Source organism: Dermacentor albipictus, chromosome 10, assembly GCF_038994185.2.
Source record: "Dermacentor albipictus isolate Rhodes 1998 colony chromosome 10, USDA_Dalb.pri_finalv2, whole genome shotgun sequence".
Lineage (NCBI taxonomy): Eukaryota > Metazoa > Arthropoda > Arachnida > Ixodida > Ixodidae > Dermacentor > Dermacentor albipictus.
The window spans coordinates 54,040,947-54,057,326 of record NC_091830.1 but is presented as its reverse complement, the minus strand read 5'-3'; the positions used below and the strand labels follow the sequence as shown (position 1 = coordinate 54,057,326).

Genomic DNA, 16,380 nt, shown 5'->3' with positions numbered 1-16,380 from the left:
ATTGTGCTGCCAAGAGGGGAGACGCATTTGGACCCGGCGCGGAGGCCGCACTAAGTCGAAAGAAGCAAACATCGGAGGGACGAGAGAGAGGCGGGGCGGGGCGACTTGGAGAAGGGGCAACACAAAACGAATACGCACATGCGGGTCGCTTGGCCGGCGTCAGCGCAAGGAAGGGGGCTCGGTGTGTGCGTGCGTGCACGCGAGGGCGTTTTCATCGGCCAGACCGCGTCGACGAACGAAGCGGGGAACCCCGCTCGGTCCAAAAGAAGGATGCGGCCCGTGCAGTGGATTCTCTCCGTTCTCGTGGCGGGACTTGCGGATTGCTTGGAGTACGAGACCCTCTGTGAGTGCACACGGAATGCTTGTTCTTCGTTCTTTATTGCACACATTTTTTTTCCCGCGTTAGCGTTTGGGGGTGGGAGAAGCGGGGAAGAGAAAGAGTTTTGTCGTGGTGGTCTTGCACGGTGGGAAGCCTTGAAAGCCCGCGTTGGCTAAATTCTTTCTTCCGAAACTGGGGACTTGTGACACCCGGCGATTGATATACTCCATTTGAGCAGAGGGGCGTGTTTGCAGATTGCTTTGCTTTTTCTGTTTGATTTCTACACGTAAATTAGGGGGGATAGTTACTGATTGCTGCTTGTTGTAAGTTGGTCCGTATTGATTGAAAAGATAAGCGAGTTTGACATATACTGGAAGACGCAGATAGAAATGAGCGCTTGTATTCTCTTCGTGCTTCTAGCCAAGCCTTAGTCTTCTATACGCTATCATGGTCTTTTAATTAGTAGCTCTTGAGCACTGCATTATAATATAAAGACCAACAGTGACTCCCAGGTGAACGCTTCCTGCCTGAACATAAAGAATTCGCGTGACACGAGTAAACCATTTCTCGCTTTGACGAAGCTGGAATGCTTGAGATTGTTCGTATTATATTTTATTACTTATTTATGCTATGCGGTAGAGTGCCATATTATGCTGGCATACTATCTATCGAAGTGTCATTATCAGTTTTCTTCAATTGACGTACATCTTTTTTCAACCATTACGTGCATTTGTTTATTTCATTAGCTTCGGTCTCGTGTTGAACGTGTTTATGCGCTGACTGAAATCTGCCAGATGCTGCGCCGCGCACTGACCCAGTTTCCGCTTAAAACGCTGCACCCGGGAACACGGGGTCATTAACCCTCCTCCTATGCTGCAAAACTGTCGTTACGAAACGAATCCGGAATTGGCACTTCTTGCCTTGGCTTCGAAGTGTCGCTTGTGCCTCCGTTTACCCTATAGGTATAGTACGCACAGATTACCTCATTTCCTATTCTGCAAACCAGCCAACTTCTCTCCTATGCGGGAGGTGTTAGAATTGCTGCTTGGCTGCTTGGCGGCCTTGTGTGTCGACAACTTGATTAGTTCTTGATCCGCTGGCGTTTCTGTAGTCCAAACAAGTAATGCTTTCATGTGCTTTGGTTTTGCATACTGCCTTTCTCTGTGTCTTTTGCGAGCCCAACAAAGTATTTATGTGCACTCTGCTTTAAGACAAAACCTTGCCGCGTGAGTTTCGCGGAAGAACATCCGTAAGAGGTTTGCCACAGATATGCATTAACGGTTTTGATTATTTTACTACGTTCTAATTGTCAGAACAAACGTACCTGTTCTTCCAATTATGTTCGACGAAGTTTGAGGCTATATTAGGGTACAACGCTATATAAATGTACATAATATGGAGCCATCCTCCGCGTTAGACCAATTGTAATTGTAACTGACATTGCAAAAATTCGTTTCTATTGTTGATGGCAATGATAATATTTTTCCAAAACTAAGGGCTCAGGACATCTGGTGTGTAGCTACAGTTAACGTCCTTGTTAGTCATGAGGCATCGTAGCTGAAATTAAGCACCGCCGAATACAGGGCACATATACGTTGACGCAATTCCTGCAGTTGAGATTTCGGGGCCCTCTTGCAGAGTGGGCGCATTTTATTGTGATAGAAACTATACGGGCACTCCAAAAGAGTTTTCGCCTCGCTTTCACCAAAATAAAAAAACAAAAATCAAACTCAAAAATAAACATTCCACATGTAATAACTTGCCGCAAGTGGGGAGCGATCGCACATCTTCGCATTGCACGTGCGGCAAGTTGTTCTTTCATCTATTTTCGTTGCCAGTAATTAATCATTTCTTTAACTCAATTAGTAAGTACAAGTAATTTCCCCTATGTTGTCGATGATGGTATATATATATATATATATATATATATATATATATATATATATATATATATATATATATATATATATATAAACAATTCATGAGCCTGTGAGACCAATCGCAAGACGAGTGGGCAACAAAGCAACAAATATATAAATCACCTCCACTCTCTCCTCCTCAAGAGCAAAATAAACTACCTTCAAATGAACATTAAGTGTCGCGCTACCCAGGTATCAAATGTCCGTCACCAAGAATCGAAGGTTTGCTCACGGCGCCATCTCTGGGTACGGCAATTGCGTGTATGGTTATTCTGGTACACTTATTGTGATCTGTAATCTACACCTCTCGTATATTCATACGGGGGAACGCAACCACACAGAGAACTGTGCAAGGCCTCACTGGCTTTCTTGACTTCAGATTAGATTCCTGCAGACAGCGGTCGCGCATCTTATGGTTTGCCCTTTGTACCTTGTTGCATAGGAGCGAAGAAGGGGGAACCGGGTGGCTCCGTTTTATTAACTATGACCACGTAAAGCAAACAGACAATGAAGCCAAGGAATGCATCGGGGAAATTAGCTATAGTTGAAATTGAAATGTATAAAATAACAGAGGCGTGGGCGAAAGGAAATCAAAGTAAACGAAAAGATAACTTGTCACCGGTGGAAGCCAAAACCACAACATCCGTATTACGCTTTCGTTGCACTACCATTTGCACTACGACGACGGCTATCAATGCGTCCACCAACTTGGGTATTTATGTGTGCTAGGCCTAGTCCTGGCAGTGTTAGCCAGAGCTACTCAGCCATGATGGGCGGATGTACAACATACACCCACTATGGTACAAACCGCATGGTCCCATTAGTATCAGCCGGGCCATGTGCGGCTAATCTTATGTTGCTGCACAGAGTTTCTGCGGGACGTATTTTTTCACCATCACAGACCATTTTTAACTCTATTACGATAAATGAGTGCACAGTACACCGCTTGCTTCTATGATCACCACTTGAAGAAGCCATCTTGAAGTAGACTGCGAGGAGCTACGAGGAGGCAGCTCCAGCAGCTTACGTTTTGACTGTGCTGCGTTTTTCGCGCAGGCTGGTATTTTTTCAGTGACGCGGTTTCTCAGACCACACAATTAATCTTTACTAGCAGACCAGCTTTTCAACACTGTTGCAGTGTACTGATTCCAGTATACAGGGGCCCTGTTGCGTAAAACGATTCCAATCTGTTTTTATTCCAATTTACTCACGTAAAATTTGCGCAACAAGCGAAGCAAGCATTCGATGATAACTCACAGGTTTATTTGAGAAGCCCAATATAACACGTCCTTGTTTTATGGGTCACTTATTTTGCTTGCACAGCAAATAGGGTTGCCTACAGTGAGCAAATTTCCGTATCGAATTGGCTGCGAAGAGGAGAGGAGCACGCTCAAGTGGAGATATTTTTGATGGGGCCGAGCCAGCGCAGTGGAAATAGATAACTGGATGAACAGAGCCATGCCGACGTCTGCGATCTGTCTCCTTCCTCTTACTAAGGTTGCAGTGGCAGGTAGAAAATCGCGGTGACGTGCAACGGAACGTTAAAAATGCCGCAAGAACGGACCCTCAGCAAAGAAGTGTTGGCAGAGTGACGTCGTATACGTGCCAAAGGCGTTCGATAACATTATACTGCCACGATAAAATTTGTATTATACGCAAATACATCCATGCTCCCCGGCCACTCCGAGAAGCTAGTGCCAGAACAATCGCTGGGTAGGCATCTTCTATTCCTTTCGGAACGGAGCAGTATCCGGATTTGTATCCGCATATTGCTTCGTCCTTAACGCGTAAACTTCACTTTGACGCCATGAGTTTTCGCCGTTTTCGTAAAGCCGCGTGAAAGGCTGGCGAAGTGGGAGTGGCCAGTGAAACTTTTTACCCATCAGGCAGTGCTGATTGCAAAACTGCAATAGAGAAACTTGGAGGAGTAGCTTTACGTTATAGCGCCCCAGAATTGAGCCGATGAACACACTGATGAGGAATGTTTCTTGGTTACTGCCTTCTTGTTGGCCAGGCCACGTGGTGCTTAGGCATTACTGTGCTTGCACATGCCATAGCGTGCTCTGTACATGCTGCCGGTTTCAGCAGCTTTATTTCCTGAGCCGGTTAGCATCTTGAAATACTGGGGCACCGAAGTGCACTACAATCCGTGCAATGCATGACGCAGCTGATCTCAGTCGCATGTAGCCTTCCTATCGAGAAGACTTTCCGCAGGCTTCTGTTTTGCGAGTAGAAAAGAGCTTCGGGATGTGTCGATGTTTGATGCAGAAGTGGTTAGCTGAGGAAAGAATAAATGGACAGAGAGCGCCAAGTTGCCACTAAATTTATTTCACAAACACCGTTCTCATGTAATGAATGTTTGAATGCGCAGATTCAATAGTAATGAAAAAATAACTGGGCGCCAACAAGGCGCTAGTTATTGGCCCAAGTTGAAGGTATCAAACACACCATCTACGCAGACGACATCACCATCTGGTGCACCAGCGGTAGCGAAGGGCAAGTGGAAAGCGCCATGCAAGAGGCGGTAGACGTCACGGAGCAGTACCTGCTACCCACCGGACTCAGATGCTCCCCGACCAAATCTGAGCTTCTCCTTTATAGAAAAGAAAAAGGGCGCAGACCCAAGGGCTGGAAACCGGTCTCGGAAAGTGACATTCACCTATTCACTCGGAGCGGTGACCCGATACCCCGGGTCGAGACCATCAGAGTCCTGGGTATGTTTATAGAATCACGCGGCGGCAACGGCACTGCGTTACGCAAGATAATTGCGAAAACCGACAATGCTTTTCGCCTTGTCCGAAGGGTCACGAACAGACATCGTGGCCTCAAGGAGGACAACCTGCTTCGGCTCATCAACGCCTTTGTGCTGTGTCACTTCACCTACACGGTGGCCATGCACAACTGGCTCAGAGCCGAGCGGGAAAAGCTTAATGCCCTCATTAGAAAATTCTTCAAGAGAGCCCTCGGGCTGCCCGTCCGAACGCATACAGAGGACCTGCTTCGGCTCGGCGTACACAACACCATGGAGGAGATAGCCGAGGCTCAAGAACGGGCCCAGCTAACTCGGCTGTCCACCACGACGGCCGGCAGGCGTATCCTCGAGGAGCTCGGACTTGCACCAACCAAGAACTTGGCTGAAGACACCCAAATCCCCAGAGAACTAGGGGAGAAGATCGTGGTCGCCCCTTTGCCCCGCAACGTTCATCCCGTTCACAACGCAGGTCGTCGCAAGGCAAGAGCATTGAATATGCTAAAGCAAATAAACAGGGACAAAATCGCAGCAAGCTTCGTGGACGCAGCTGCATACCGTGACGGCAAGGCTTTTGCAGTTTCCGTCGTTGACACACTGGGTAAAGTTATCAACTGTGCTTCCGTCCGGACGACGAACCCAGAGGTGGCCGAGCAAGTGGCCATTGCACTCGCCATGCAAGACGGTCGGAGAGACAGGGTGTATAGCGATTCGAAAGCCGCCATCAGGGCATTCCAGAAAGGCCGGGTAGCCCGGCAGGTAGTTCAAATTCTGAAAGGCGCCAAACACGGCAACACCTCCATGCACTCGATTTTTTGGTTCCCTGCACACGTGGGGGCGATTGAGGGGGTTCCTCTGAACCTGAACGAGTCTGCCCACCAGGCTGCGCGTGGCTTTACCGACCGCGCTGCCCTCGGGTCGGGTGACTCTCTCCCCGGACACCGAGACGCTCCTCTCACACACAACGAAATAACTAAATTCTTCTACTTAGAGAGAAGGGTTTTCCCCCCGCCTCACTCCAAGTTAAGCAGGCCGCAGGCGGTCACACTAAGACTTCTGCAAACGAACTCGTACCCAAATCCGGCGACCCTTAATAGCATATATCCAGAGGTTTATACCAATTGTTCTTGCGTGGCCTGTGGTGAGGTAGCTACGTTGCCTCATATGCTCTGGGAGTGCGGGTCGCTGGGCCCGAAGTTCACCAAGGAAGAGTGGGACGCCCTCCTGCGAAGTCCCGTCTTTGAGGATCAAATCCTGGCCGTCCAGCGCGCCCGCGATCGGGCCGGCAGACTAGATCTGTCAGTCCCATCGTGGGATTAGCCAGGTGCGCGTTTTATCGCGCTTTGCTGGACCAAATAAAAGTTTATTCACTCACTCACTCACTCAACAAGGCGCTATCGATTAGCTATGTCGAGAACGGGATACTCGTGTTTGCAAAGTAAAACGAGATGCACTGATGCATAACTCACCCTCTTTATGACACAGTATGCGTACCTTAGCTCCGGAGCCACCGTATCACGGCTTCTTCGCTTCAGAATGCGCATACCAGGTAATTGTGGTATACGGCCCCACAAAGCGCACTGGAAGAGGAAGTATGAAGTAGTTTCATTCCTTATAGCACTCACGTGTTCTATTGTTTGGTATTTAGCCAGGACAGATTGGCTGATGCATTGCGACAGCTTAAAGGTATTTCATATATTACGCCTACAGAGCAATGCTGATACGGCCTAGCATACTTCTTTTCACACGTAAACTTGACCTTCATTGTGAGAGCACAGACACAAATCCGAGACACTTTGTAAGATGCTAAAACAGCACAGGCACATTGTGCGTGCTCGCCACCATTTTCAGGCAGTAGCCAATTTTTTTATGTGAGTGACCGCCTGGGGTCTTCTTTTGGTTGGAATCAGGCCCACTACCACAACATCTACGCCTTCGAACCCAGAACGCTTCACGCAGTGGATAATGCCTCCCAGTGGCATCCTGCCGATTCTAGCCCCAAGATCTGTGTAGATGAAACTGGTGTCCACAGTTACGAAAATGGGGCTCGAAGACGCCATCTTGGCTAGTGAAGCAGAATCGGCACGGGAACGACGTGCCAGTACAAGCTGAAACAATTGATCACATATTTTCATGGGTGCAGTGCATTAGGTTTCCAACACCTAGCAGCTGCTCATTCATGTACTGCATGACGCTCATTCTGTTATTATTCTTTAGCTATCAATCAGTGGTTGTTTCGTTTCTCAGGAACCCCGTTCTATGCGTCTTCTGCCTCCATGACAGCGACTAGGAGCAGAAAATTTGGTTTGAACTGTCAGTTCGCCGAGCTGTCCGTCCTTCCAGCTACCTTGTCGTCATCATGCGACCTCCTCACCACTTACTGCCGGGCCAACCCTCTTTGTATATGCCCGACAAACGAGGCAGTACTTAATGCCGCCGCTGAGGATGGACTCAAAGAACGGAGGCAACGTTGCTGACATGCTAGCCACAGCGCCGTTGCTGACCTTGCAGGTTTGGCCACTCCTCCTCGTGCATATATCAAAAGAATGTGAGAACTTGTGCATGGTACACAGGCGGTTCTGTAATATGCGCCTAAACTGCGGCCACTGTTACACCGACTCGTAATGTTCAATGATAGCAGGTGGTTCAAAAGACGCGAACTGCTACTAAGCTATTGACAATTCCAGAAACTCTCAAATACATTTATCATGAATTCCCCGAAACCTGCACCATAGTATGTGACTGAGCGCCACGAGTTGTTCTTTTTGTCAATGTTTGTTGGCTGTTGATGTCGCCGAACTGGACGCTGTTGCCGAAAGAAGGGCAAGCGTGTGGTTTATCATCGGATCCCTGGACCCTGCAGACTGCATGGGAATGATCTTGGGGGTGTAACATAAAAACAAATGCAATTGCAATACAAACGTTGCAGAGCTGATATGCAGCGACACTCGGCCCAACTGGTGATACATCAAACAAGGAACGCGATAACAGGTTCAGGCACTACATGTATATGTCTCTCCGTACATATCATGAATACTTTCACGGCCACATTTTCCTCTTTCCTCTTGCGACGCTCTTTCCGCCAGTGCATATCTGAGAACAAGAACTCTGCTCCTCCATGTGACGATTTTTTTTTGTTGGCTATCGCTCATATGCTACTGAGAATCCATTTGTTTCGGAAGCAAGCTGGGTGTTTTGAAGTGTTTTGTAGAATCGCTCATAATGCAAGGCCTGCAATGATATTTGTTGACGGTTTCAATTAACTTGCGTTGATCAAATTACCCGTACCTAAATCGCTGTCTCGCCCAAGTCAGCATCATTGTTCTTAAGCTAATTAAACACACACGGTCATTCCACTTGTGTGCCGACTATATTACAGTAACCATTTGTTTTATTCACAGTCGTATTGAGTGCCTTGTCACCAGGTGTCTGAAACGTCATGTTTCTCTCCGCGAGAATGGTTACCCACTCCTAAGTGGTCTGTCACTAAGTTTCTATTATATTTCGGAGCCTATGATTTCTAAACATTCACTTTAGTAGATATTGCAATTATTTTGCTATGATTCGTATAGCGGAGTCAGACATGGTCTGAAATTATTGACAAGCAGCATTCACAAAAAAGAATGTTTGTAATTAACTTACGAGTGATTTACTTTATTGTGCAATGTGCACATGCATCTTAAAGTCAGTGAATTACCAATATATATCCATTTAGAAGTACTCCTTAGAGTAGTGGCAATTGCAGGCATACATATATATTGTCAAAAGTTGTAATGAATTATACTATACGTTCCAGTTGATATCAATAACCATGTATCAACGGGGATTTAAATCAAGTGCTAAGCTAAACGGACTGCAGTTCATCTACACACGGGCGAAGACGTGTCAACGGTATTGCTCATTAGATTTGTTCTACGTTGAACCTAATCTAGCACTGCGTTCGTTGAATTTCTAATCTACAATATCTGCCTGCATTAGTTAGGGATCAACGTAATAATTATTCGAACAGTATTATTCAGTCCCTTAGACATTTTCGTTTGTTTTCTAAGCGAAGCTTTCATCAAGATGACTGCTTAAACAGGAACAGCAGCACTTTTTAGATATGAAGGAAAGACCGGGAAAATCCGGCGTGGCATAAGCACTATTGGCAGAGTTCTTAATAAAAATTGCGTGGTATGCAGAGAATCTTGATGACCCTGAAAAAATCGAAACATTGATTAGGCAAAATTTGTTGCGCAATTTTACTTTTTCCATCTAGCTAATTTTGCAGTGAAATTCAAAGAGGACTGATTTGGCACTTGGCTCTGATTTATAGCAGAGCAGGCATAATGAAGAGAAATGCTAAATAAACGGACCTTCACGTGCGCAAGAAATCAATCGCAATGCTCGCGGATTTATCTGCCAAGCTTCGACTAATCCTTAATTTTCCGCTTCAATATATGCGTTTCACTTGCGGCATTGGAAATTCACCAATGAATTAATAAGTGCTTCGCATTAGTCTTGAAGTCTGAAACTATAGCTCCAGACCTGAGCTGTCTACACCGACAATGTGCTACAATACATTTTAAATAAATAGCTCGCCGTCACGTCCCAAAACTATGCAGTGAATTAGTAGCGAGACCGCGTTGTGAGGACCCCAATTATATCTGGCCCCCCATGGATTTCAGAACTGCGTGCCAAAAGCCGGGTGAGCATGTGTTGATTCATGCCGCGGGATTCCACTGAAGGAAGTATGCTATGAACTACTTTATCACCCACCCGTGTGTCTCAAAAAGGTTGGGCAGCACACTACATTCCTGTAACACGTGAGTGCGAAAAGCTGCCGCACACTTGATTACGCATTAAGCTATACGTTCGGAAGGGTCGGACTTCCTGTAAGACACAACTAGCCGCGGTGTTAAGTACACTTGTGACAAGCCGTTTTCTGTGGGCGTCGACCTCCTCTCCGCGTTGCCGGCTCGCATCGTCACGTTGCCTCTTTTGCAGTTTGGCTTCTTCGGCTCGTTTTCGACGCTTAGCGGCGCCTTCGCGCACTCTTATAGCTGGGTCAGACTCGCACCAACGACGTTTCTCTTCAACTTTACGTTTCATTCCACCGCATTTCGATGGGGGCGAAATGCGAAAACACCCGTGTGCTTAGATTTAGGTGCACGTTAAAGAAACCCAGGTGGTCAAAATTTCCGGAGTCCTCCACTACGGCGTGCCTCATAATCAGAAAGTGGTTTTGGCACGTAAAACCCCAAATATTATTATTATTATTACGTTTCATCCCTTCAGCGGGGAAAAGAAGCACTCGCGGTCGAACGCCTTGCTCCCGCCGCCTCGCACGTTGCACTACGTTTCTCACTTGGCGGGAATCCACGGTCATAGCGTACTTCCGAAGGGGGTTTCTAATGCTTTACTGACGTTTCGGATGCTTGTTCTGAGCTTGTTCTTAAGTGAAACGTATGCAGTTGTGTGGGTAATTTGAATGAATGTATGCACTGCGAGCTTCAATTTGCTGAGCGCTTGTATTCTCTGTCTTAGGGGGTATGAGCCATTGCATTTCTTGCTTGCTTACAGAGGCATGAGCAATTGCTGATGATGATGGTTTTTGTACCAATGGACTAGGAGAAGAAGAAGAAACTTTAATTAGGAATGGTCCGACAGTTTTTGTTGTGGTGGCCTCATCGAGCCGCGCGAAGTCCTCGGACTAGGGCGGCATCTTCGGCTTGCTGGCGGCTCAGAGCTGGTCTGCCAACTGTGAACTTTTGAGAGCCGTCTCGCAGTGGTGGCGATGCCGACGGAGAAGGTCCCCGGTGGCCCCCGCAGCCGGGGAACCAACGTCGGGAAGAAGCGAGCTCGAGGATTCCCGTACTCTAGCAACGGCCCCGATTATGGACCCGCCGCGGACGGAGGTGGTTTCATTACCGTTGTTGCCGGCATATCCCAAGAGCAGGTGTCGCAGCGTTGCTCTGTGTCCGCAAGCTTTACACGTAGCTGTTGGATATAAACCCGGGTAGCAGTGATGTAGGACAGTGGGGCAAAGGTAGGAGGTGTCTGGAGCAAGCGTAAAGTTACAGCATCGTTCCTGTTTAACTTATCGTGTGGTGGCGGCAATGTGCGTCTTTCGAGTCTGTAGTGTTGGGTGAGGTCCCTGAACGCGGTTAGGCGATCGCCCCACGCCCTTTGTGAGTCTTCTTGCTGCATATGTGTCGTAGTGTCCGGATCCGGCAAATCCGATGCCGCGCTCTCGAGGACGGACTAGACGCCGATTTCTTTAGGCATGGGTCATTGCAACGAGCCACTTAAGGCTTCCGCCTTAAAAGAGACCATCGGCTACAATTGCTCGGAACTAAAATACGAGTGCCGTTTTTCAAGTTTATGTTGTTTCATTTACATATTTTAAATTAAATCATATGGTTTTACGTGTCAAAACCACTTCTGATATTGAGGCGCTTACTTTTTTTGTGTGGGATAATGAAGTGGTGCTGCTCTCGGAATTACTATTTATTGAAAATCATTTTGTTGCAACCTTGTTTCACTTCTTAAATTTCAACGTGTTCTGCAGCAAAATAAAATCAATTCTCTGAAAGGGTATAAATTAGCGGCCTCCAACAGTGCTACATATTACAAAACTAATGTCCGATTTGTCCGTTACCCGGGAAATCCCAGTCATCTTTAAAAGCACGTTCAAAATAAAAAGAATGAATATACAATGTGGTGCCACAGTTTAAATACTAAGAGCTCGGCGGGCACGTTCGCGTCAATGGTTCGTGGTAAAACGCCCGGCCCTGTTTTTTCCCACTATGGAAACCTGAATGTTGATAGCAAGTGCGTTAGGGCAATCTATGTTCAAGCTACCTTGCAGAAAAGTGTGAATCACCTGTGCATGTCGAGAACATTGCAGGCGCTTACGTTCTAAACAGAAATGACGTCGGCATGTAATAAAGTGCGGAAAAGAAGGCGGTATTCTTTTAACTCAGTAGGTGTTTGCAGAAGACTTCAAGCTCAAATGAAAAGCGGCCGCGTACTCTCCAAGGTTTTCCCAATCGGCAAGCCGCCATAATGGGGCATTTCGCTCGTAGCCGTCTAACCCGGTTTAATATCTAACGCACCTACTCTGCCGAAAACATGAATTATCTGCGTGGAAACATTTCTCAAGTAGATAACATCGATCCCACAAGCTCCCGTAACGCCCCGGTGATTATCAATACAGGAATACCGCAATAAAACGCTCTCGAAAGCCAATAAAAGTTCGGCCTTGCCCCCCGGCAAGCCAATTGGCGCAGCACGGATCACAAGTGCCGTTGCTCGGCCGAGCGAAAAACACGGCGCCGAGCCAAGAAGCGACGTACTTGCTCGTTGACAGGCATCGCACGCGGTATAAGACGTACCGGCCTGACTGTTTGCTGCGGCTTTTATTTTATTCACCATCCTTCCTTTCTTTTTCTTCAGCGTTCGCTCGGCTAGTCACGCAGGAAGCCAACGTGCCCCTCTCCGATAGGGTACTTACAACTTCCGCGTTGGGAATGGAGCGGTCTCAATCAATGGATGAGGGGCAGGGGTGAGTGGGAGGGTGGGGGGAGTTGAAGCGAGAGGCGCTATACGTAATGTAGAAGTGACAGCTGTCACGGACAAGGCCAAGTCGGTGGTGTGTTTTGTTTTATTGACTCTTTGTATTGGTGGGGCGTAGGTACACGTCGGGACGTTATACGTTTGGCTGTCATATGCGTGACAGTGAGTGGGCTTTTTTAATTATTTATGAATTACGCTATTTATTTATTGTGTCGCGCCGACGTTGGTTAACAGTTATTGAATGCACGGGCGAGTGCTCTTTTAGCTTGTGAATTGCCGTACGTTTGCACATATGCAATTGTTTATCCTGAAAGAGGATACACTCAATTCTAGCTGTCATTTGTACACGTACCCTGTGAGAGGGAGAACCCGTTAATGAAAGGCAGAGACATTAGCCGGCATATAGACATCGCTGACGTGCTACTCTGCGTGGGGAAGGAACTTCATCTTTGTGTGGCTGTGGTAGATGGCGCCATTCCGCCTATAAAATGAGGTCCTTACTACGCTCGCGCCTGCCATACCTGTTTAACAAAACGAGCAGGTGCGCATTCTTCGTAAGAAATTAACAAGGGATTAGTAATTATCTTCATTATAACGCCCGTATTTCTGTTCCCCATGTTAATACCTACCGATTTTCAAGGTCACAGATTACTGCGCTACTTCCCAGAACTTGGTTAATCAGAATCAAACGTGACCAAGTATCTGCATTGCACATGGGGTATAGCGTAATGTTATGCCTTGGGACCTTGTGAGCAATTACTTGTACGTCACACTGGAAAGCGGGTTCATGTGCGCCTCAGCTAGCACCAGTATAATCTACACGTGGCCACGCACTACCATCTGGCGAGTCATTGTCAAGGAGGCACGGGTCAGCCCGATTTCGACAAGGAAGAAGTGAAGCTTCGAGTGCCGTATTTCAAAGTGCTGAAGATATTAACAGCAAGGGAGTTAAGAAAAGTTATTGTAAACAGACTGATATGGCTGGCATGAGCCTGTCATTCGTTTCCCTCTATGAATGTGAGAAAGTGCTGTAAGCATTTTGCCCCCCCTGTATTCCTTCTCGATATATACGTGCGTTTATCATTAGAATACGGTGGTATAACGCATTTCCCTCTTTCGTTTTCCTCAGCTTATGGCGTTGATAACGCCGGAGTTCTCATTGCGATGCTTACATTCAAATGATGTGTCGGTTAAAGTGGTTACTGACGCCAGCGACCTGATACACGTAAGACTCAAACCACGTGTGCAAAAACACACACGTGCACGCATACAAACCAAAAGAGAAGGTGGCACGGTGCTGCTGCGTAAGTCCCGAGCATATGTGTCCGTTGCTTTCTTTTGCGCTAAGGTTTGTTTACATTTTTGGCGGTGCAAACAAACATTTCATCCTGGCCAGCGCTGCATCATCCGTTCTGTTAACCTGTCTGACCTTCTCGCATAATTTTTTACCTTCTTCGCTTTTTTGAGATATTCCCTAGCGTCTGCACTTCTCAACGGCTTCTTTCAGAACTGAATAGATAGAAAAGCATTGCACAATACTTAGGGAGTCCTTGGCGCAAGTGCGTTCGTCTGTTTTTTCCTCTGTATTTTCTTCAGGCTTTCAATAAGCTGCAGTATTCCGCGAACTGAAAGACCAATACATTGCATGTCACTACTGTAATGATTCTTCTAGAGATGGTGTGGCTAACAATGAGGACCACATATAAACAGAAAATTACACTCTGCTCACAATGAACGGGCGCTGTGCTTTCTGTGTTATTTATCTCGGTACACGTCTACGCAATATGCTCGCGAAAACATAAAGTGTACAAAGAAAGGACAACCTCACCGAAGACCATTTCTAGGGCAGGGAATAATGCTATATTGTTCTGCACGCCCCACTGAGACAACACCGTACCAGTCCCGACGTGCCACCGCGAGCGTGAGTCCTTGTATTTTCAGCGAAACTATAACCATGTCCAGATTGTATTTCAGTTGCTGCAATATGCTTTTCGTTATTACCTACCGTCATACTATCTTGAAATTTTCTTTCTTGCCCTTGATTCTATGGCGTACAGAGAAAAAAGTCTTCGTTTTCCCAGCTGACGTACACAAGCAGATGTAGCAGCTATACTGTTCGAGTTGCATTGTTTAAAGCGATTTCTGCACTGATAAATGACTCTTTGCTTGAAGCTCTGTAGGAAGGTTCTTGTTGAACAGCCCGCACTTTGCGCAATATCCGCTTTGTCCACATGGTGCACATTACCCAACATCCATATTACCCACACGGTGTCGTTATCTCACCTGCAAGCCTGCTGCTGGAAAGCAGCTAGTTATTTCTTTAACTTTAGCTCGGGAAGCTTGAAATCGGCATGTCGCTCCCTTTTGATCCCGCCGAAGGGAACGGCTCGAAAGAAAGGGTAAAGAGGTGGCCAGCGGTGTGTGGCCTATGAACTTTGCTTGACAAGCGAAGCATAATGAGATAGCTAGTTAGCAGCGGAGGGTGACTGATGATGTGACGGCACCTAACGCGTGAACGCTGTCCTTGTTCACGATGTTCTGCGCGCACCGTGCTCATAATGGGAACCTCTTTCTAAGACCAGGGCCGATTGACCATCGCGGAAAACCTTTTCTGAGCAAGCGTTTACTCGACAACTGTACGCGAACCTAAAGCACCACGTTGAGCATTTTCGTTGGCATATGGACGAGGTTACTATAGTATCGATTTTGCCAGAGGTGGTACGGAGGTACTAGCGTGGAATGGGGCGACACAGGAGAGGTCAATCACTCTGCCGTTTTAGCGGCAGTAGCTGCCTGCTTAATACTTCTTTAATTGCGCCAACGTGCTGCACCCTGTTGTTTTACGCGGGGTACTATTTCCTTTCGCGGAACATACGATTGCTTTCGTTTGTTTTCACTCCCTTGTTGGGTTTTTAGAGAGAGGGGAAAACGCCTTACGACACAGTAGAAGAAAGGAGGCGTAGACGACGCACAATGTTTGAATAGATGGCGGACCACTCACACGAAGATCCTCGTGCAGGATTGGCAATCGGCTGTAAATATTTTGGGACGGAGCTCTAATGGGTAGAAAACGTGGCCCCGTTGTCCAGATCAAGCGTTCTGGACTCAACGTACGGTACTGTGCACCATCGACACAGCACGCCTTAAGCTGATGTGGCGCATTGGAGGGCAGCGTCGCAGTGACCACCGCGAAGGGCCGAGCCCATGCGCCGCCACCTGTCACTTGTGGATTCTGCCCCCTGGGTGGAAGTAGTTACACCTACTCCACCCAACCAGCAAACAGGCCAGGCTACCCTAGGGTTGCCGGCACCGAATATGTTATCGGCTGCAACCTCCGCTACACGTAGCGATCCTGCAGGACCGGCAGCAGCCCACAAAGTGGGCGCATCAAGGCTGCCTCACCCTCCCCGGCCTCTGCCGGCGCTGGCAACAGTCGGCGTAGCTCAGATCCGAAGGCGGCCCCATCAACCTCCGGGCTGTTGGGAGCAGGGGTCTCGTATTCCGTTGCGAGACTCTCTCGCGAAACTTCTCGCTCGCAAGAGTATGTGTCCGGCACCTCACAAGAGAAAATGGACACTACACCTATTCGGACAGCGCACCAAGCGCCTAAGGATGGGGCGAGGTACCCTCGACCGCTCCAGAAAGGGCAAACCCAGCGCTACAGGGCCTGGAAAGGGCTGTATAATCTGAGACAACACCTCCTTTTTTGTACACACAGCACCAATGTGCTTTTGGTATGGATACACAAAAAATACAATGGAACGTCAGTAGTCTTAGAAAGCTCGATGATGTGCAAGAACTTGTCCATGAACACAATCCAAAAGTACTGTTTGTAG

The 16,380-nt window shown here is 47.4% G+C and overlaps 2 protein-coding genes across 4 annotated transcripts in view; one reads left to right on the top strand and one right to left on the bottom strand.

The window, feature by feature from the left end:
• LOC135907626 (uncharacterized) overlaps window positions 1–16,380 on the bottom strand; it is a 92,248-nt gene that overhangs the window by 29,361 nt on the left and 46,507 nt on the right. The gene's annotated exons all lie outside the window — the stretch shown is intronic.
• Window positions 109–16,380, top strand: part of LOC135907624 (papilin-like) — a 41,840-nt gene continuing 25,568 nt past the window's right edge. The window contains exon 1 of the mRNA XM_065439314.1: window positions 109–343. Within this exon, the coding sequence (XP_065295386.1) occupies window positions 139–343 (205 nt within the window). The 5' untranslated portion in view covers window positions 109–138. The remainder of the gene's footprint in view (window positions 344–16,380) is intronic.